The sequence below is a fragment of the Passer domesticus genome, chromosome 5 (assembly GCF_036417665.1).
Source record: "Passer domesticus isolate bPasDom1 chromosome 5, bPasDom1.hap1, whole genome shotgun sequence".
Taxonomy (NCBI): domain Eukaryota; kingdom Metazoa; phylum Chordata; class Aves; order Passeriformes; family Passeridae; genus Passer; species Passer domesticus.
Window position 1 is genome coordinate 19,180,164 of NC_087478.1, and position 21,492 is coordinate 19,201,655.

The 21,492-nt window shown below is 38.0% G+C and overlaps 1 protein-coding gene and 1 long non-coding RNA gene across 9 annotated transcripts in view; one reads left to right on the forward strand and one right to left on the reverse strand.

The window, feature by feature from the left end:
* ZNF800 (zinc finger protein 800) overlaps positions 1–21,492 on the forward strand; it is a 50,367-nt gene that overhangs the window by 8,899 nt on the left and 19,976 nt on the right. For 6 of the 8 annotated variants that reach the window (XM_064422223.1, XM_064422217.1, XM_064422221.1 and 3 more), the window contains exons 5-7: positions 405–2,160; positions 20,340–20,383; positions 21,280–21,437. In XM_064422223.1, the coding sequence (XP_064278293.1) occupies positions 405–2,160; positions 20,340–20,383; positions 21,280–21,437 (1,958 nt within the window). Of the gene's footprint in view, positions 1–404; positions 2,161–3,563; positions 4,916–20,339; positions 20,384–21,279; positions 21,438–21,492 lie in introns of those variants that run through there. The other 2 variants (XM_064422224.1, XM_064422225.1) reach the window with 2 other exon arrangements.
* On the reverse strand, positions 5,225–8,779 carry LOC135301782 (uncharacterized). The gene is made up of 2 exons (XR_010363516.1): positions 8,530–8,779; positions 5,225–5,819 (listed from the first exon to the last, which is right to left on the reverse strand). It is a non-coding gene; the product is annotated as an uncharacterized LOC135301782 (long non-coding RNA).

The following is a 21,492-nucleotide window of genomic DNA, read 5'->3' on the forward strand; positions in this document are numbered from 1 at the left end:
CCAGAATTAGGTTCCTTTATTGAGAGTGCCTATATCCCACAGTAGGAAAATCGGTTTTTAATGATGCTTCAGGCTTAGTTGCACACCTGCAGAAGAAGCTTAGTTGAATGATGTTATTCTTGCAATTGATACAGTTTTTTAAAGACCAGCTTAATTCCAGTCATACAAATTTTTAGTTCAGGTGGCTTTCACATTAGCACGCCAGGAGGGTTATTTCCGATGCTGGCTTTTAATGAACAGGCAACTTGCAATGATTACTCAAAGCTGTTGAGTGGTCAGAGAGTACAAAAGAGGATTTGTGGAAATTTGTGGACTTAATTCACGTACTGGTTAAAAGCTACTTTGAAATTTAAATAATTGGAAATTACCAAATCATTAAAAAATACCCTTTCCTCTTTTCACAGACCTCCCAGATACGAAAGATAAGCAGAGTCAAGCCATAAATGACCTTCTTGAAGCAATCTATCCAAGGGTAGATAAGCAAGAATATATAATTACGTTGGAACCTATAGAAACTAATCAAAATGCTGTATTTCAATATGTGTCAAGGACTGCTAGCCCAGATGAGAACATAGAAAGTAGCCATACCCCTGATCAAGCTCCAGTACAGATCCAGGAACCCAGCACTGAGCAACCCAAGACTGTTTCAGCTCCAGCCCCAGTCCCAGCTGGGGATACTGTAGAATTACCTCCTGCTGATCCTGTTACAAACAAGGTGATACCTACTCCCGAAGAACAGCCACCAGCAGTAAATCCTGACTTGGACTCTCTGGATAATTCTGATTATGGCCACCAGTTGATTTGTTGCCTCTGTAGGAAGGAGTTTCATTCAAGACGCAGTGTACGCCGGCACATTCGAAAAGTACACAAAAAAAAGATGGAAGAACTAAAGAAGTATATAGAAACAAAAAAGAAACCAAACCAGTGCTCTGCAAGAGGACGAAATAAGAATGTTCTTGTCACATTAGGTAGAAGTTGTCCTGTGTGTTATAAATCATTTGCCACAAAAGCCAATGTAAGGAGGCATTTTGATGAAGTTCATAGAGGATTAAGAAGGGATTCCATTACTCCTGATATAGCTACAAAGCCTGGGCAACCTTTGTTCTTGGATACAGTTTCTGCTAAAAAATCTCTTAAGACCAGAAAACAAAAGTCGTCTTCAAAGGCTGAATACAATTTAAGTGCATGCAAATGCCTTCTGTGCAAGAGAAAATATAGTTCACAGATAATGCTGAAAAGGCATATGCAAATTGTTCACAAGATAACTCTTTCTGGAAAGAACTCTAAAAGAGAGAAAGGACCCAACAATACTACCAATGGCACAGAAATACAAGTTGAACCAGCAGATTCTGTAGAACCTTCACCCCCTTCCATTGTGCTTTCTCCACAGAATGAATTAAAGGGAACAAATCATTCAAATGAGAAAAAAAACACACCGTCAGCACAAAAAAATAAGGTTAAACAGGACCCTGAAACCCCTAAATCAACTTCTAAATCAACCACTAAATCAACCTGCAAATCAACCACTAAATCAACCCCTAAATCAACCAATGCATCTGCTGCAGGTGGCCAGCAAAAGGCCAGGAAGCCAAAACTTTCAGCTGGCTTTGACTTCAAGCAGCTTTACTGTAAACTCTGTAAGCGCCAATTTACGTCTAAACAGAATTTAACAAAACACATTGAATTACACACAGATGGAAATAATATTTATGTTAAATACTACAGGTGTCCGCTCTGCTCTTACGAAACGCGTCGCAAGCGCGATGTGATCCGACACATAACTGTGGTTCATAAAAAGTCACCGCGCTACCTTGGGAAAATAACGGCAAGTTTAGAAATAAGAGCAATAAAGAAGCCAATTGATCTTGTTCTGAATAAGGTGACAAAAAGAGGCTCTCAGAAGGATGAAGCAAAACAGATTGGTTCAAAACAGGATGTCACCTCTAATTCTCCCAATAAAAAGTATGAAGGAGCTGATGTTGGCATTGAAGTAAAAGTAACAAAAAACTTTTCTCTGCACCGATGCAATAAATGTGGGAAAGCATTTGCCAGAAAGGCTTTTCTAGAACATCATAAGAAAACCCACAAAGCAAACGTATCTCATTCACCTGAAGAAAGTAAAACCAAAGGCAGAAGTACAAGATCTAAAGCTGTTGTCTGGTGAGGAAAAAGAGAGATTGTTTTGTCCTTTTTTTTTTAAAAAAAAAAAAAAAAACAACAAAAAAACCCAACAATGCTACTGCATTTCTTTTGCTGTTGTTGATTTATTGCTGGCAACCTATTTTTTCCCATAGATTTTATGGTTTAGTGATTTAAATGCAAAAGTAGATGTCAAATTTGTTTCTTTTTTTTTTAGCATTTTGGAAAAGAGTTAAAATCTAAATTTGTCATTGTAGAAAGATGGAATTTAGATTAAACTGTACTAAGTCAACTCTTTAAACTGTCTTAAGACATCTGCTGTAATAAGGCTAATATAAGTACATTTTTAAAATAGTAATTTTTTAAGATTAACAGTAATTTTGTTTGGTTTGAATAACTTAACTCATTTAATTAACTTTGCTGTGACCACTTGAAGAAGTACTAAAAGTACTAAAGTAAAAGCTGATAACAGAAAAAATCTCTATGAATTTACTGGAATTAGCATTAGTAAATTTAAATTTTTATTTTAATGTGCATTGCCAACACACTGTCAAGAAAAGTGCACAGAACAGTTTTTTAAAATGTAATTTGGTTGCTTAGTTGTTTTGATTTAAAATCATTATGAGTTAGGTGTCTGCAAATACCTTTGAAGTCATCAAATTTAGAATTCCATTCTTTTAATGCTTATTTATATAAGCCCAGATTTGGAGACTTGTGGTCATTTAGTTTTTTTAAATTGTTCAAATCTTATCAAGGTTTTTGCTTTAAGCATTGATGTGTATTGATGTCTGCCCTAGAATTTTCTAAACTTTTGCTTATGTGGTGCTCTCGGAATTTTTTACACTTGGAGAGGTTGTATTTGTAGCTACTCAGTTTTCCATAGGCCTTGCCATGGCCTATTTTTAGAGGACCTTTTAAAAAAGAAAATATTTGTGTGCAGTCACTTTGTATTTCACACTGACCAACTGATGGCTGAAGGTTGGGGATTGTACAAAAGTATGATGAAGAGAGACTAGTGATAATTTGAGGAGTTTTTAACATCCTTATGCAGCATCATCTTTCTAGCATATTTGGCAAAAAGAAAGCAAAGTATATGTGCCTTGTCCTATGTTTCAACTCTGAAACTCTGTTTTCTGGGAGGTGATTCAATTTGAGTTCAGCTTTCACAGTGACTAACCACCTGGTTATATTAAATTGTGATGTGGTGCTTTCGTGACCATCTAATAAATCCTGACCAAATTAGGCAGAACTTCAAAAATTAACTGAGTTGAACCCTGAATTATGCTGAATTCTAGAGGGGGAGTGACTTCTACATTTTGTCTACGAAGTAAAAATGTAACCTTGTAAATTATTTATGTTGTGTAGTTTAAAAGATAATTATATGGGTGAACTCAAAGTATTAATTTATTCCCATTTCTCTTCAGATAGGCTCAAGTGATGTTCGGAAAGTTTGAAGTTCATTTGAATGAAAAAGACTTTAGTTTGTTGGTGGAACTTCTAATTCTTGATAATGGTACTATAAGGAGAAAATATTTTCATAAGCTCTTTTTTTTTCCTTACAATATTAATAATCATTCTGACTGCTTGTAGGACAATACCACTTCCCAAAACTGAAGTAGTTGAAGTGAAATGCACATGCCCCTAAATTAGCAGTTATCTCTATGTAGTTGTAGTTTGACCCAGTATAGAACAAACTTCCTGAAATTGAAAAAGAGTATACCAGAGACAAGTTAATGAGCAGCAGCGTTGGAAGAAGGTGGATTTTCCTCATTTAGGAAGTCTTCAGAAAACTCATGGTGCATGCTGGTCCTCCCTGGCAGTGCTAATTGATGGACAGCTCAAACTTTGATGTGATATCCTACTTTGGGAAATGTTGTATTATACACTGTTTTAAATTTATTACAAATGAATGTATAAGAGCAAACAATGTAGTGTTTATTGGCTGAATTCTACTAATTTTTAGTATTTGCCATAAATTCAGTTTGTTCATATTGACTAATTTCCCAGTTTAGGGACATCCTGAATTTCACTGTGCTGAAGTTGCTTCAAAGACCTCCATTTTGTTTCCATATGTGGTTCACAGGAAAACTTTGTAAACATCTAAAAAGTTTACAAGAATATCCACATTCCTCTATTCTTTAACTTTTTAAAAAATTATACACAAGCACTTTAATGATAGTTGCAGTTTATTTTTTCAGTTTATTTTTTGAAAGATCAACACACTAATGTTAATATGAAGGTAGTGAATATTTGCTGATGTATTATAGACAATCTGTGCACAACCACTTATAATGTTAGCTTATTTCATTAAATATTAATAAAAAGGGAGGATAGTTTGGGAGAAACTCAAAATATATTTTCTCTCAAAATCATAAATTACCAGTATGGGTAGCACTTGACTTTGTGTAATTGGAAAATGCTTAGGATACCTTTTTTAACCTTTTAATCAAGATTGTAGTAAAACAGGTGCATGCCTACCATTATGAAGTTCTTGGCAGGTTTCATGCAATCGTGGGTTTTGTTTCAGTTTTTTTTTTTTTAATTGTTGTTTGGGTTTTTTTGTTTGGGTTTTTTTGTTTATTTTTTACCTTTTAGAAAATATTTTGTTTAGTGATTTGTGTCAAATTGCTACAATTTGAAGAGTATTGTACATCAGAAGAAATACCGTGTTTTTTATATCGGTTCACTCCCTTACTTAGGGAGGTGCCTCATGTTCATATATACTTTTTTGTATAAAATATATCTAAATGTTGATCAGAAGATCAGGAGTAAAAATGCTTTTATGGATAGAGAATTATTTGGCCCTGTTAGTGCATTGCACTAAAAATACTGTGAATGGGAACTAAGATTGTAGCTTTGCTCAACATGTTCTATATTGAATGTACATGCTTTTGTTTGGATAAATGTACTGTATTTGATGGAAAATAAAGCAGACTGGAAATGATTTTTAAGTGGGCATAAACAAAAGATGTTGTATTTGTAAAATTGGGATATCTGTCACTCCACAGTCAGAAACTACTTTGTTTGCATTTTGTAAAGTTTTATTTGTTGATCATTGAAGCTAGTTCTTTGTAATATTCTGTTGTAATAAATGTTTTTTTGTTTTTTTTTTTTTTAATTAAAAATTTGGCACTTGTGGAGTGAACACTTCACACTGGTGGTCAGCCCTTGCTGTATTTTTGACAAACACTGCTCATACTGGCATTTTGTTCCATTTTTTAACTGAGGAACTCTTGTTATTGTTACCCTTTTAGAACAAAATACTGAAGAAGATAGGCTATGATAATACTGGTACTTTTTGTTTTGGTGCTTTCTTGCCGTTTCAGTCTAAGGCAGCTTGGATGTATGTGGTCTGTGTTTGCAGCACAAGACTTTCCAGTGCTAGCTGGTTCAGCTCTCTTGCCTGAGCTGGATTTGCTCTTTCACGTTACTTATATGCTTTGAGCCTGACAGTCTGCTCCTTTATTAGGGACAAACAATCTGCTTTGATGATCTTCCATGGCTGTTGATGTTATCTGAAAGAGCTGAGTGGGCTCAGTGGCAGAGCAGAGACCGAAAAGCGCAGTCCAGCGTTTGCAGCAGATCTTATCTGTACACGTGCTTACATTTTTTTCACTCTGTTGCTCAGATGTTTTCTTCTTCAGGATGTTGTGGTTTTGTAGTTCTCAGCTTGTGACTTTCTGCAGCAAACAAAGGGATTTTTTGAAGTTACTGTCTTGTGGCAAGGCAGGTGTGGTGAGTCTTAGACTGAAATGGATGTGTAAATTTTAATCAGCTTCCTTCACAATGTACATCTAAATTTCAACTCCTACTCTCTGAAGAAACAGCTACCTAAGAATGAACAAGCCTAAAATGGGTACATCATCCTTTAAGTGTGTAAAGCTGCATTTTCTATCAAAAATACATTCATGGTATTGACAGATAAGGAAATTAATAATCTGTCTCTGGTATAAAAGTGGCAATGGCTTTCCAAATTCAATGAGACATTTCTCTGCATGGTGTCAAACTGGTAGTACATTAGGTGGTGGCTGGGTTGACAAGGCTTATATCTGTGCTGTTTCAGAGTACTTGTTCCCATTAGTGTAAGCGAGGAAAACAAGGGCCATGACTTTGTTGACCTGCTCAGAGCTGAACAGATCGTGATTCTAGTCTCTGTACATAAATATTGCCATTTGCTTCCTCAAGGATCACTTGCATATGTGAACAAATTAGGCATTGGATCACTTGCATATGTGAACAAATTAGGCATTGTAAAAATGGTGTTTGACACTGAAAAGACTGAAGGGACTGTTTACTTAAGTGTCAGTAATGTCCTGATGCTTGGTCTGGAATCCGTTCAGTTTGTGCAGGTCATTGTTTTTGCAGTACAATAATATGCAAATGCCTCATAAATTGTACTTCATCTGGCATTTGCTATTCTGAGTTACTGTTTAATTATCATTATTTCATGATTTTAACTCCAGAATTTGTGTTTCTGCTATTCAAGATACTGGAGATATTCCACTTTGAAGAGTTATTTTCAGCAAGCTGTCTTTCAGTTTACAGTTACCTTATCTGGGTGCAGTGGTAGGATGTTTGCTTTCCTTGTTTTCTCTCTGTCAATGTAAGTAACTGATCACAGCAATGCAGAGTCAGGTACTCGGTTATCTTTTCACTGTGACTTTCAGAAAGAAATTTTGTCTTGGAGAAATGTACTGAGAAGTGTGGAGGATGCCTTTGAAACTGAGTGCCTGCACAGCTGTGGACTGACCCACAGCTGTGGGGTGATGATTGGAAATGGCCAGCAAACTATTAGCATTCTTGGCTTAAACACAAGACTGGTAACAGACTAACATACTTTTCCATCTTGAAAAGCAGAAAAAAAAAAGTTTTTGTGTCCTAGAGCTAATTTTCTCATCTTAGTAGATTGTTTGCCTACAGCAGTATAACGCCGGGCAATATAATGCAAAAGTAGTAGAATTCCTAATAGATTTTTAAACATTTTTGAGGGGGTAAGGCTCATATGTGAGTTAAGTTCTATTAAAGAAGGAACGGATATAACAATGTCACTTTGATAAGTACATTTGCACAGCTACAAGACAATTATCTTATTCTTTCATAAAAAGTCTCTTCCATTGTGGAAGGTGCTTGCTGTCATTTTTATATTTCCATTACTCACCTGTGTAGTTCCCAGTTCAATTTTTAGTATTTTACTGTTTGGCTGTGGTTGAATTTTCCTGAATTATCTATCTATCTATCTATCTATCTATCTATCTATCTATCTATCATGTTAGCTTCTTTAAACTCCTAATTTTTTGAAGTAGAATTTTTTATTTCTGTTTTGAAAGCTGCTTTAAAAATGCTTGGCGTTTGATAGTGTTGGGTCAGTGGTTTTTTTTTTTTTTCTGGAGGATGAGGTGATCCAAACACCACTGATTTGGGCGTTCAGAGTTTGGTTATGGAGTCTTCTAGAGAGTGATTTTGAAAAAGACAAGAAGAGATCTAGGCAGGAAGAGTGTGGACCCTCTTATATTTATGCCTTTAAAAATAGATTAGAGAAAACTGCCAGAAGTAATATTTCTTTCCCTACACTAGGCACCTGATAAATGGCTCAAGATTTTCAGGCCCCGTCCAGCTCTATTTTCTCACTATTTCTGTGTTCCTGAATTAGAAGTGAAGTGTTTATTTTTCTCTTGTGTTGTGGCTGTTTTTATTCTTTTTCATTTGCAGTTTGGTGCTCTTGGATTGTTTTCTACTTAGTTATTAAACTGTTTGGAGAGGTTGAAGGTAGCATGTAACTAAATTCAAATCATTACCAAATCCTGGTTTCTCTTCTTCAAAGGGGCTTGCTGCCTTTGGAGCTGCACTTTCTAATTTTGGAGCAAAAAATATTGAATCAATAAATAAAATTAATAAGAGTAACAAGGTAACTATGGCAAGACTCATGAAAGCACTTGGTGCTGGTGCTTTTGTTTTGAGCTGCCTTATTCTAGGCGCATGTGAGAAGAAGAGGGTAATTCCTACATCATTCACTGCCTTAAAAAGCAGTTCTAGTCTTTGCCTTGGTCTGAGGAGTGACAGGCGTTGTGCTGGTGTTTTGTTTGTGGGCAGGAGGGGCAGTAGGGCTGTAGTTACCATTGGGCCGTGGCTGTACCCTGCCATAATGCCACATCCTCTTCCCTGGACCACGGAGACTTTGGAAGAGGAGTCAGAAGACCTTGAGCCTGGAAGAAATCTCATTTTTGGAGTGGTGGATGCAAGCAGATGAACAGAAAGAAAATCTTTCTGTGGGAGCAGCTCAAGGTTGGTGAGGAATAAGGTTTTTCAGGTTTGCACTGGCCTTTGAGGAAAGGAGCCCAAGTGTCGGTGGGGAGTCAGTGCCAAGGAAGCCCAACAACACCTGGAGCACACCTCGGTCCTTTTCTGGGATGGAAAGGGTGAGCTGGGCAGTCACCCTGCGCCGCCTGAGCTGCTGCTCTGGCTGTCGGAGAATGGAAGGCAGATAATGGTTTCGGGCTGTGTGGTGGCTGTTCTCGGGGAAGGCCTCTGCGGCGCTCCCGGGCCCGGCCGCCAGGGGGCAGCGCCGCGCGGCCCGCCCTCAGCGCGCCCGGGGCCGGGGCCGGGCTCGGCTGCTGCGAGCCGGTACGGGGCCCTGGGAAAGGTTTGCTTGGGACTGTCACACACGGATGGGTCACTACCGTGAGACCTGTGAGCGGCTCGCAGGTCGTGACATTTGAAATTCTTGAATGGTGTCTGTAAGGATGGAGACTTACGGTTTGCTTGATTGCACTTGCTCTTTGTCCCCGAGGCTGTGGAATAGCTGGGGACAATGCATTGTAGAGGGGCTAGTGTCACCTGCCAAGGTGCTCTCTCAAAATTAGCTGCACAACCTGTGCAGCTCAAAGCACTCCTTTTTTGTTATTTACTCCCTTGCTGAGTATCGAGAGGATTTGTACTTTTCTAATGTCTTTCACCTCCTCTAAGCTTCATTTAACTTACCTTTATGTTTAAAAAGTGAAATGCTGAACACAAGATTACCTCCACCTTTTGAAATGCAGAAACTTTATCTTGGGAATGTGGAAGACATACCATAAATAGAAATGTCTGCACTGTTATGTTATTTAGCGTCTATTAACATGTTGTTTTCAGACCTCAAATACTATTTTATTCCCAGACTTATTGTTTGGAAAGGAGAAACATGGGTCATGTGTGCAGATAGATACCATCTCTTTTATACTTTAGGTATAGATGACCCCTAATTGCAAGTTAACACAGCTTCTGCCAAAAGAAAGAATAATATTAATTGAAAAGCAGTGAGTATGTTTTCCAAATGAGCCTTTGTGCAGTTTTGTCTTGAGGTGGTTGTTGTTGTTACTGTTGCTTGTTTGTTTTTTCTTCTTCAAAATGGAAAATATCTCAGTATCTCATATTCTAAGCAGTAACTGCAGGGAATACAATACTGTGTTAGTAGCTATAATGAGGCATATACAGGTCAGTATATAGTGTAGTGACTGTTCTGTGTTTTGGACGATGGCTAAAACCAGTTGTGCCACATTAGAGCACCTCTTTTTCACAGCTTCTAATTCTGCCTGTAAAGAAATGTGTATGTATACTAATTAAAACATCTGCAGTGAGCTTGATTATTCTGGTTGTAAACAGTCAAATCAGACCTCTTCAGGACATAGAGGATTTAATGTGTAGGTGCCAATCTGTTGTCTGTGGACCCATTTACGTGTGCAAGCATTCTGTAGCTCTTTGTGTCAGATTTATTGGATTCACACAGTGCACAGTTTAATGTTTATGTGAAATGATGAATTTGCTGAAAACGAGCTCTCTGCAGTGGTTATATCTGCAGTTCTGAACTTCCAGAAGTCTTGAATGCCTAAATTGTACACCAAAGCCTAGCATTGCATGGGTACTGTGAGAGTGCCTTGAGTCAGTGAGGAGGCTCCCAGCTCACTGGTGTCATGATCACTCCAGGTCCCAGCTTCTCCTGTGCTGCTTCCTGGGGTGTTCCTGCTGCACCCCAGCTCTTCACTGTCTGCAGCACCTACAGTTAATGCAATATCTTAGCCAGCTTCCTTGATGCTGTGACCCTTTCTGAGAAAAAGAAAATATGTGTTTTTTGCCATTCCCAGGAATGGCAAAAGGCCTTTCCTATTTTGGCCTTTTGTTTGTGTCTGCTTGCAGACAGCCCCTTTCAACCAGGTCACATCTATTGCTCATTATAAGCTTGGAGGTGTGCAAATAGTTCAGACTTCAGCTCCATAAAGAGTATGCTGCAGGCTCTGAAGAACTTTAGATGGAGGATCATTCCATCCTCATATCCATCCCTGCTTTTCCCTGTACAGCTGTTGCAATCACAGAATACACCTAACAACCAGATGTCTCTAACAGACATCTGACAGCATAGGAAGGTGTTTGATTTGCAACAATGCTAGATTAGTTTATTGTTTTCTTACTGTGGTTTGTGTATTCTTAAGGTGAGTGAAATGTTACCAGTACCATCATGATTTTTCAGTCCTTTCTGTTCACTTGGGATTTTTAGATCTTTCTGTTTTAGCTGAAAACAGCAGTTGAGTAGCCTATCTCTGTTATAGTACCCTGCAATTTTTAACAAAGACAACACTATTCAATCAAATTCTGTTTTATCTAAAGAGAAAAGAGAGTTTATATGAGACTAGGCTCTTCTTTTAGGGCTATTGTGATTCTGGTGATATCAATTGTAATATCAGTGATGGCCAGATAGAATCATGAGGAAGAAGCTGTTCATCCAACATGCAGACTATTTTTGTCTGCAGCGGAGGTGAACTAACAGGATGCTGCACCTGCCAGATTGACTGTCATGCTTCCATTATCAGCTGATCTACTAGATGAGTCACTATCCTTAAGGAACTCAGGTTTTAATGACCCCTGAGAAGCTCTGTGTTGTCAGCTTTCCCTCTGGTCACTGACAGCACATGAGCCATGGTGAGGCGCACAACAGCACCTGGTTTTGGTTGTGGTCTGTCATGGAGCTACAGCAGGTAAATCCATCCAAGGTGTTGTAGGAGCTATATGACATGCTTGCAGTGTGGCTCACATTTACATATTTCCATCAAAATGGGCTTTCAAGTAGCTCTAGTATGTAATGTAATATCAGTGCTCATGACAGGACCTTTGACAGCTCTAGCAGAACATGTCAAGGGACCTTGGGACCCCCTGAGACTTACTGACCTTCTTATGGGTTCATACCTCCCTCTCTGACCCTTCCTGATCCTGTAGTAACTGCTGCAAGGGAAGACTTTGCCTGTGTGTCAGCTTTTGTGTAGACAGAAGTAAGCCAGTTAAGATGTATTGCAATTTGCCATAGGGCAAAAGGCCTGGTTGTGTGAGTAAGTTGAGACTTCCACCTCCATCAGATTGTGCTGGAATATGGCTTGTTACATACACTCAGTCAGAACTGTGTGACTTTTATGACTTTTAAATAATGTTCCAGTGCTAGAAATCTGTATGAGGAGATCATATGTTACGAATCCAGAGTTACCCTAAGATAGGAGAGTCAAAGAGGATGATAATTTTGGCAGTCTTGTAGTCTTTTCTCAGAAAGATGCCAAGCAGCTACTTCCTATGAGACATAGCACTTCCTGTGAGGACTGATAGGGGGATAAATACTTGGCTAGAGATGTCAAGATTATAGGTAATACCTTTTACATGTGCCTTTTGCTATCATGGTAATAATGTAAAGGTTTTAGTTCAACTTAGATTTAAACCTCTTCTTGATTTTTTGCTTAGTATTCCCTTTTGTCTTCAAACATGTGTAATTCAGATTTATGAGGGTGGAAAGGACCATTATGATCAGGTAATCGGACCTGAACAGAGTCCACAGACTTTTGTCTAAGCTTGTGTCTACATTAAAGTTACTCCCTCTGGCTGACTTCCAACAGGTTAGTGAAAAAGATCTCCAGTTGGGATTTTAATATTAACCTTCTGTTGCTCATTCTCTCCTTGTCCCCCCCACTCCGCTTTTGTTATATCCTCTGTTACTTGTCTCCTGCTCCTTTTGGCAATTTCTATCATGCTTCATGCAGATGGAGCCCCTTTAATCTTTAGTTAATTGCTTTCCTGTTTTTCTAATAAAGCCTGAAGACTCCTTTTCCAGTAAGGAAAAAGGATTTTGTGTTAATTAACCTCTGCATATGGTTAGAGAAAAAATACTAATGTTATTGTGTGGTGGGACAGTAGGAGTCTAGAATCTAATCTGTGCTGTATGTCAAGGATTCATGAAGCTGTTATATAGCATAATTAATTTCAACTTTTATTTTTCATAGTAGGAGCTATGTTTTCATTATAACCTGAGAAATAAGAACTAGTTTTTTTTAAAAATAGTGACCCATCTTTAGAAGAAACTGTATTTTGATTTCTGATCCAATTATATGTTTGATACCTAGTGGCCCTGCCTGCTGAAATAATAAAAAAATTAAATACTTTAAATTATCACTTTTCTCCTTGATAGCTACTACACATGGAGCCTGAAATGCTGCCTCTTGAAAATATTTAAAGTTTACTGAGCTGTGATGCTTGGGAAGTATCTTGCCAGGTGTACCCCCATTTTATGTTTCAATGACAAGCACATAGAGTGTCAGGACTCCTAAAGGTGGTCCTAAATTCCCTGTCTAGTCAGCAAAAGTGTGTGGCTTTGATAGCTTTTAGAGAAATTGTCTTTGTCCTAAGTTTGGGCATTTAAGTCATCCATGAAGTACAGACAGGCAACATGGTGATGCAGAGTTGGGACATAATTTTACGAAGTGAAAATAGGTGTTTAATTGGACAACAAGACTACTTTGTGTAATGCACAGGAGTGGTGATTGGACTTTATATTCTTTGTATGTTAGGCAAATAAGAGGCTTATGTTTTCCTTGAAATAATTGTTCAGAATCTCAGAAAAATATCCAAGTTTTTGATGTCATCTTTTCCCATAAGTGGGAGCCCCTAGGTATTTCACAGGCAGGCTGGGCTTTTGAAGTGTGCAATAGTTGCTTATAAATGCTAGATCCTTATTTTGTCACTTAATTTACATAACCACCATATGGCAACAGTCCATCTACCGCATACTGGCTGTAACTAATTTTAACATTATTATTCATCTTTTTTCCAGCAACAGAAGGAAAGAACTTCTGCCATTTGGAATTGTATACATTACCTAACGTGTAGTAAAGTGGTGTGTTCTTGCTTAGATAAAATGCAGTCTCATCATTGCAGAGCTGAAAACTGGAAAACAGCACACAGAACTGTGAAACAGGACTAATTCCTGAATTGTTTCTGAGTATTTAGTGACAGTTTGTTTTGATTAAGGCTTAAGGTTTCTCTGCTTACCCATTGGTAATGTAATGGAGATGATCTGTTGAGTCAAGTGGTGCAACTTTGGGAATAGTTGTCTGAATAGGTGGTGGATAATGGAGAAAAATGACTGAAAGGAGGAGAGATGTTGGGCTAAATATTCAGTCTGCCACTTGGAAAGAGCTGAAGAGAGCTGGCCAAGGTCTAGATTAGCTGACTGATCTATAAGATGTAGTTTTGTAGCCAAATCATTAAGCCTTGAAAGGCAGCTATTAATCATCCATAAAGGGTTTTGTGTCCTCTCTAGAGCATTGCTCAGGGAAAACAGAGACAGGCTGGGCACGTGCACAGGGATCCGGAGAGGGGAGGCAGCTGCTCCAGACCAGGGACAGCCTGAGAGCTGGTCTGGGGAAGGTGAGAAACAGGAACACAGCAAGGCATCCTTTTTTAATCTGTGAAAGAGGCCAGGTGGTCATGATGAAGAGATTGCTTTGAAGGATGCAGGACGTTAAGTCTTTTTCTGACAATACTTAGGCAAGCTGAGAATAATGGGGGTGCAGGGAAGATGAGGAGTCTGTCTTTACTATGAGGCAAGGTCAACTGACCTTTTTCAAGGAAGCCTTGTCTGGCCTCTTCTTCAGGCAGTTCATTACATTTCATTATTCTTGCCAACAGAAAATTCTCTTGGCTTGAGGTGGAAGCCTTGGTGTTAAAATCTAAACCTGTTACTTTTTTCCTTCTCCTGGATGAATGTAGGAAACTGTTCAATCTCTTGCTGCAGCAGTGTTTTATGTGCTTGAGGGCTGTTAGCATATCAGGTTTAGGTCTTAAGTTTGTTTGGACTCAAAAACTCACTGATCTGTGTTTCCTCCAGGGTCATGTTTCCTGGAACTGCTCTTGCAACTCTCCTATGCATTCCTTCCAGTTGGCCCACTTGAATTTTTACTTATTTATTTTTGTATTGTGAGAGCAAGGCAGTATCACAGCTGTGCCTTGCAGAGCAGAGGGCTTTTACAGGTTTTGCATTCTGTATTCTGGCTCATGCATAATTCTGTTGGTACCTTAAGAAACCTGTTACAGCTTGATGTTGACTTCTGTTCAGCTTCTCTTTTATGTCATTCAAGGTCCTTTTCTAGACAACTGATTTCTAATTGGCTGTCTGCTGTTCTGTATTTGTGTGGTTCATTTGCTCTTATAATATCTTCACCTTGTCCCTGTTGGGCTGCATTCTGTTTTCTTTTTCCCAGACATTACTTCCTTCTTTAGTCCACAGTATTTTTTCCTTTGCAATAGGTTCATTTCCTTTTAGGTTCTTGCCATCTGTAAATTTAATATGCACTCTCTGAATAAAACCTGGAGTGTATTGCAGGCAGGACAGACCCCTGGTGAACCCCATGTGACACATCCTTCTGTTCTGATGCTTACTCATATATGGCAATGCTCCAGGAGAAAATGCAAATCTAGATTCCCAATTTGAGAATTTTTTGGCCACATGATTGCAATTTTTACTTTCTCTTGGCTTTATGTATTACATTAATGACATTCTCTCTACTTAATTTTGAGTGACACATGTACAGTAAGAACAGCTAAAAGAATGTAGAAGTTGAAAACTGTGTCTTGCTATTGCATATTGTACAGGCCTGCTTGCAGAGAAAATATTGGCTGATATACTGAAAGAAGAAAGAAAGACTGTGATGCTGTACCCCACCCCCCCAACTATAATGCCTTTTTTGAGGTAGAGTTTGTCTCAGCTGGCAGCAGATCCTGCAAACTTAAATGAAGACAAGCTTTGAGATTAAAGAAAAAGGCAGTTGTGGCTCTTTTTTTGGTATAAACGAATTATTTTAAAGTTGAAGTCAGAGTTGTACCAACAAAAACTTGTTTACCTTACAGCATTGGCCAATTCTAACTTTTGTTTTTCATGGAGAGATCAGACGCATTAGAAACTACTTTTTAAGAAGCACTTCTCATTTCCAGCTGCTGAGGGTTAAGGAGGAGTTGAGCACTTATGCCATCTTTTTTTTTAAATATAATTTTTCAAGAAAGACTACTTTTGATGTGTAACATATTTTTTACCATTTCCAATTGCAGTAGAATATTTTTCTCCAACTTTTGTCACTGTTCTTGGATGTTCTTATATCATCTCATGAGAGCAATAGGTGTCTCATTGCTCTGGGACTCAGTATCACAAGAACTTGATTGACTCAGTTTGGGATGATGGAGTTGCCTGGATGATGGGAAGGAAAGACCTTCTTGTATAGTTCTGTTGCTCGGCTTTTTTCTTTTGCAACCAGCAATGTCATGATTCCCAGCTTTCCTTTATCCTTCATTTCACTTCTGACTGCTCTTTGCTTTTCCTCTTCATTCTCTTTTGTTTGTTCTCTTTTGCACCTGTCTTCCCTGCAGGAAGACATTTGGTGTGTGGGGAGGTGAGGAGGCCTGTTACCAGTCAAAATATCTTGTATTTTTCCACTCCTTTCCTTCTTTCACACTTCCTGCTCCACTTCTGACAGGAGTGAAGCATCCCAGTGTGAAGCCTCCCTCCTTGCTCTCATAGTGGGGACAGCACTAAGGGCAGTCATCTTTCCGTCCCTGATGGGACTCTGCAACGGGCAGTCTTGTATTATGTTGTATTCTAAGTCAAGTTAGACTAAAGGTGGGTTTTTGTTGTTTTTTTTTAATCTCAAACAAGACAAAATTTATTTGAACAAAACCTAAAAAACTGAGTTTTTAAATTTAGAAACCCTGGAACTCTTGAAAAAGGCAAACGGGAAGTTAAAAAATCGCAACAATTTCTACTCTTTTGGGTGAGTCCTTGCTTTAGCTGATTCAGTAATTTCCTGAGTTATAGCAAACTCTATCCAGGCTCCTCATGTCTGGGAAATTCCTTTTGTTCTTCCCTGAGCTGGCAGGCTCCTTGGTGCTCCTTGGCATGCTCTCTTTCCCTGCAGTGGTTTCAGTGCTTCATCTATTGTCTTAAGCATCCTATAATCACAATAATCAACTCTCCAAAGATGTTCTTCTCTCTTAAGTTCTGGGTGATACTGTGTTTTCAAAAGAAAGTAAAAAGAGCATAGAAGCAGTATATAGAGAAGAATCTGTCCCACAGCACTTGGGCAAGAGGGCTTGTCTTGACCACTGGTGAGTAGATATGGTTCCAGTTGTTTGGTTAGAAGGAAACTCCTGATAAAATAAAATGAATGTAAAGCAGAATTCTGAATATCATTACTCATCTGGGATTTTGGAAGAGGAGCTTCATAGTTAAATCAGAGTATAATTTTATTTAAGTGTCCCTAGTGATTGTGATGTCATTATTTATTTATGCCAGTGCCTTCACTTAGCTATCCACTTTCCATACATTCAGGAAAAGACAGTCTCTGGCCTGAGAAATTGCAGTCTAAGGCTGGAGAGAGGTGAATATATACAGATTAGCTATATTTGTTGAATTCCTATTAAATCAGGAAGATTTTATTGCTTGATTTGATATGATAATGATTGCTTATCTGATACTAATGGAAAAAAATTGCTTATGATTGATCTATATGGTCTAAGAAGCGGGGTTTTTATCTAGATTAAGAAAGATTTCCTATACTGTAATACAGTTTCACAATTTGATCTGCTTTCCTGAAACATGAGTTATGCTAAGATTAGCAATGTGCAAAAATGTATATCTTATTCTGAAGCTCTAAGGTAAAACCACTACTGCTATGAATTTAAGAGGAACAATTTATCAGGCAGGTGTGATATTTAAAAAAAGCTAAGGTTGCAGTGACACTTGCAGAAAGACTGATTGGCAGGGAGGAAAAGTAAGGTGCTGGTGATCTGTGTGGGAAGGGGTCTTTCTTGTGATGTCAAGTGTTCAGTGTGTTGGAGCAGGGTGTGTTCATTCTCTTTCCTTTTTAGTTCTCTGTACTTCAGGTTTTAGCTTGTCCTCTGCTCCCCCAGGGATATTACTGAATTGTGAACTGAAATAATTTCTCCCACTGGGTTCTGCTAAAACAAGTTTCCCTATAATCTGATTTATTACCATTAAAAATATCTGCTAATATTTTTTTTTCTTTTTAGCACCTGCATAGAAGGTTATGCTTTAACCTTCCGTGTTAGAAGGTTAGGTGCTTTGCCCATAGTATGGTAGGTGGAATGGCTGTGCTTGTTTCACAGTATCTCCTTCTGTGCAAATAATCTCTTGTCTTCAGGGAGTGCTTCATTCTGCTGACTATGGCCCTTTTCCTCCCTGTCAGGCCCTTTGGTAAGTGATGCTCATTCTAGCAAACATGTATTGGTTACAGAAGGCAGCTGCCTGACCACAGCAGTGACTTGAGAGCTGCTTTTTTTCTTTTCCCAAGCTCACAGGCTGAAACCCAGGAGCTGTGAGAACCTCCTGCACAGTGTGAGCTGCAGGACATCCCTGCAGAAATTCAGTGTTGAGTCCTATGTTTGTCACTGAGCTGCAAGCATGCCTTCTAGGAAAGTATGTCATCTGAGAGGCTGCAAAAATTACTGATTTACAGTAATCTCAGTTTAGTTGTTCCAATGGGTAATAAATGTTCCTTTAATTTTAATTAGAATTTCTTTAGCTAGTGATTTCCATGTTAGGTTTTGTTGTGTTTCTGTTGATCTAATAAGCTAAGAAAGCATCCAAACCCTTGCTTTCAAACTGTATTTTTAAGAAATGCAACTCTGGAACATTCTTGTGGTTTGTTGACAACATTTCTTGGCTTTCTATATTCTTAAATACTGACATTGTACTTAGGTTCCAATATCTGAATTACAATCTCAGCTGACAGAAGGTATGGATTTTCAGAAAGTCTTTCTCCCAAAACAGAATAGAAAGAGAAGATGTTGACAATTTCTGTAACTATGGGCTCAAAAATAATCTGACAGCAAACTTGGGACATTTCATTACAGTTTGACTTTTAATAGGTTTTATTTTTAAAATTTTTAATATTATATGATGTCACCAAATATGCAAAAATCATATTATATTTAAAACCAAATAATGTATATTTAAAAGCACAAGAGAAGTGTCATGAAAATCAAAACATCTTCATATTCTTTTCTAAAATTCTTATTTAAACTTCACCTTCCTCTGAGAACATTGAATTTTCTGATGAAGAATATCAGGGAAAAAAAAAAACCCAATTAGCTCGTATCAGCTGGGCAGTATACAGTTGTCCTGCTTGTCAGAGATTCATTCTTATTTACACATCTGAAGTTCATACTATCCCTCATAATCACACAGTTACGTTATGAGTTGGGTTTTTTTTTTTTCCATTGGCTATTTCCCTTAAACCAGAGTTCTTTTGTAAGTCATTGAATTCCAGGGTACTGCTTTTCCAGATCTGGATGTTTGACCTATATTCTTTGTTTGGATGAAACTAGCATTTCAAGCACCACAGCCTCTGTATGGAACTGACCCATTCTTATCCCTTCTGCCATGCTGCCAGAATTTGTACACTAATGCAGTGATTCTTTTGTATTCAGTTCAATAATAAAGGTATTTCTTATAGTTGAGCCAAGAATAGAAACTCTGTGCAACGCCATTTGAAATACTTCTGTTTAGGAATGTACAAACCAACTTTTCAGTTGCAATTTATTTTATATTCAAGAATCTAGCAATGGGTGTTGAACTAGATACTCGTATCAAGTTTTTTTCATCTTTTTTTTCTTATAACTCTATACTTGTTTTTAAACATCTTTTTTAAACATCTTTAAAAAAGATGTTTTTAAAACCTTTTTTTTCTTATAACTCTATACTTGTTTTAAACACCTTTTAAAAAGGTCCTTCACCATGATGTAAAATAGTTGTCAAAGTGTCAAAGCCTGTTACGCCAGTATTATTTACATTGTCACCTAAATTTCTAATCTCTTGCAGTAATGGTATTTGTGTGACAAAGCCTATTTTATGTAATTCTTACTGAATGACCTTAATTATGCTACCATACTCATGGCAAATGACATCCCTATCAGCCTTCCATTGTTTTGTGAGCAATCAATACCAGTCTATCCCTTTAGGTCATCCCTTTTAACCTTCTTAATACCTAATTAACTTTTTGCCTTTTTTTTTCTTCTTTCCACATGATACCAATATTTCTTAAAAATCAATGTTAATCCTCTCCCAAACCTTCTTGTTTTTTGAAGAAACTCAAGGACAAGGCTCTTCTAGCTCCTGTGAGATGCTGAGCTGTCTCAACTATTCACACATCCTACTCTCAGATGCTGGGAGGGTGTTTGATCTAACGTTGTATTACACCTGGACATACACAATGAGGAAAGGTGTTTCAAGTTTCAAACTGTATACTTGTTTGACTGTAATTTGGAGAAACAGGTTAGACTGCAGCCTCTAAAAGCTTAGAGTGGTCTTGGTGAGATCATACACATTTACCTCTCATGTTTGATGGCACGTGGTCAGCTGGACAGAAGGATAAAGCAGCATCAAAGGCAGCATGTGGTAAGTCCCTGAGCAGGGCCCCAAGCTGGGAAACAAGAACTGTCCTGTGTCCCAGCTCACTCTGCCATGCCTGTTCTGTGGGACTTCATGTACCTTGCAGGTAACAAACCTGCTGCTTCCTTTTGTGAAAAACAAAGGATGGCATCTGTGCTCATTTGTTATATATCAAATAGTTGAAGTCTTTATAAATAATTTTACAATTTTGCAAACAGTTTTACAGTTTAAAAATGGTAAAATTGTATGTCTACTTCTTCAGTCTGGTCAGGCTTCTGAGCTACAGCCCACTACCTCAGCTGTGGTATGGAAATACAGAAAACATGTAGTCACTAAATGTGTGTGCATGCTGGGGGAACCTGGTTTAGGATTGTCTTGCACAACAAAGATGTGAAGACAGTAGGGGAGAGGAATTTGCTTTACTTTGAGTTTTAATAAACTTTTTGATACTTTGCAGCCTTGAATTTGGTTTGACCTATTGCAGCAAGGACCTTTGGTGTGGTAAGTTAAGGTATATTCACTGTCATTTGCAATTTGAGATTGGTATGAAGATGACACTAAAAAGACACCAGGTATCTGATGGCCCTATTAGACTCAAGTAGCAGAAAGGATATGTTAACATGTAAAGTCCAAACATGTACAGCATGAAGTCAGCACATGGCAGAAATGTATAATGATTTTCCAGTTTTCTTACTGTTTTTATGAGCCATCCATATACAGGCTTCTTTATCTCCTCTGGCCTGAGGAACTGGACTTGTGACTTGTTAAAACTACAAACAAGAAAGTTTGTTAAGTAAAACAAGTCCATTTTAGTCATAAGTACCTGAATTGATCATAGTATCATTTGTTGCACGTGACAGGAAGTATGATTGACCAGATAAAGATTACATGCTATGCTTTGGACTTCATAATGTGCATAAAATGTTGGTTTTACAGTGCCCAGGATTTAAATGTTCTTCAAATGTCCAGTATTTCTGAAGCACATGGGATTAAATTATTATTTTAGTAAACTGGTCCCCTTGAAGACAACAGAAAAAAAAAGCCTAGGCTAGTTGGCCAAGTTCCTATTGATTTCCAGCTGGCAGGTTGATATCATCTCCTTCTTCTCGCTTACATAATGCAGTCGTTAAGAAGTAATGTCTTGCTTTCTGTTTTATGATTGCATTTGATTTCTCCGAGAGTCTGTTGGAGCAAATGTGTGCAATATCAGCCTTTGTGACATTAAAAAAATATTCCATTTTCTATGTATAAAATTGGATATAATTTCATCTTTTACTTCACTACATCACTAATACGTATCTTTGAAAGAAATGTGAGATCCTTTTGATACTTTGAGGGCAATAGTATGCAAAGCTATCATTGTCACACACTCTTTCAACTTTTTTATTATACTCTAGTCTTCCACAGCCCATTTTGTATCATCTCTGGAACTGTGTGTGTCATCTGGCTTGGGAATATATTTGCTGTGACTACACTTGCCATGGGGTTTGCCAAGCTAAACAGAAACTGGCAAAAGCCTTCTCCATCCTGTGTCCAAAACAAACAGCCTGCTGTGGTAAGCACTTAGTCATGTCATTGTTTAGATGCTTATTTTGCTTACAAATCTCACT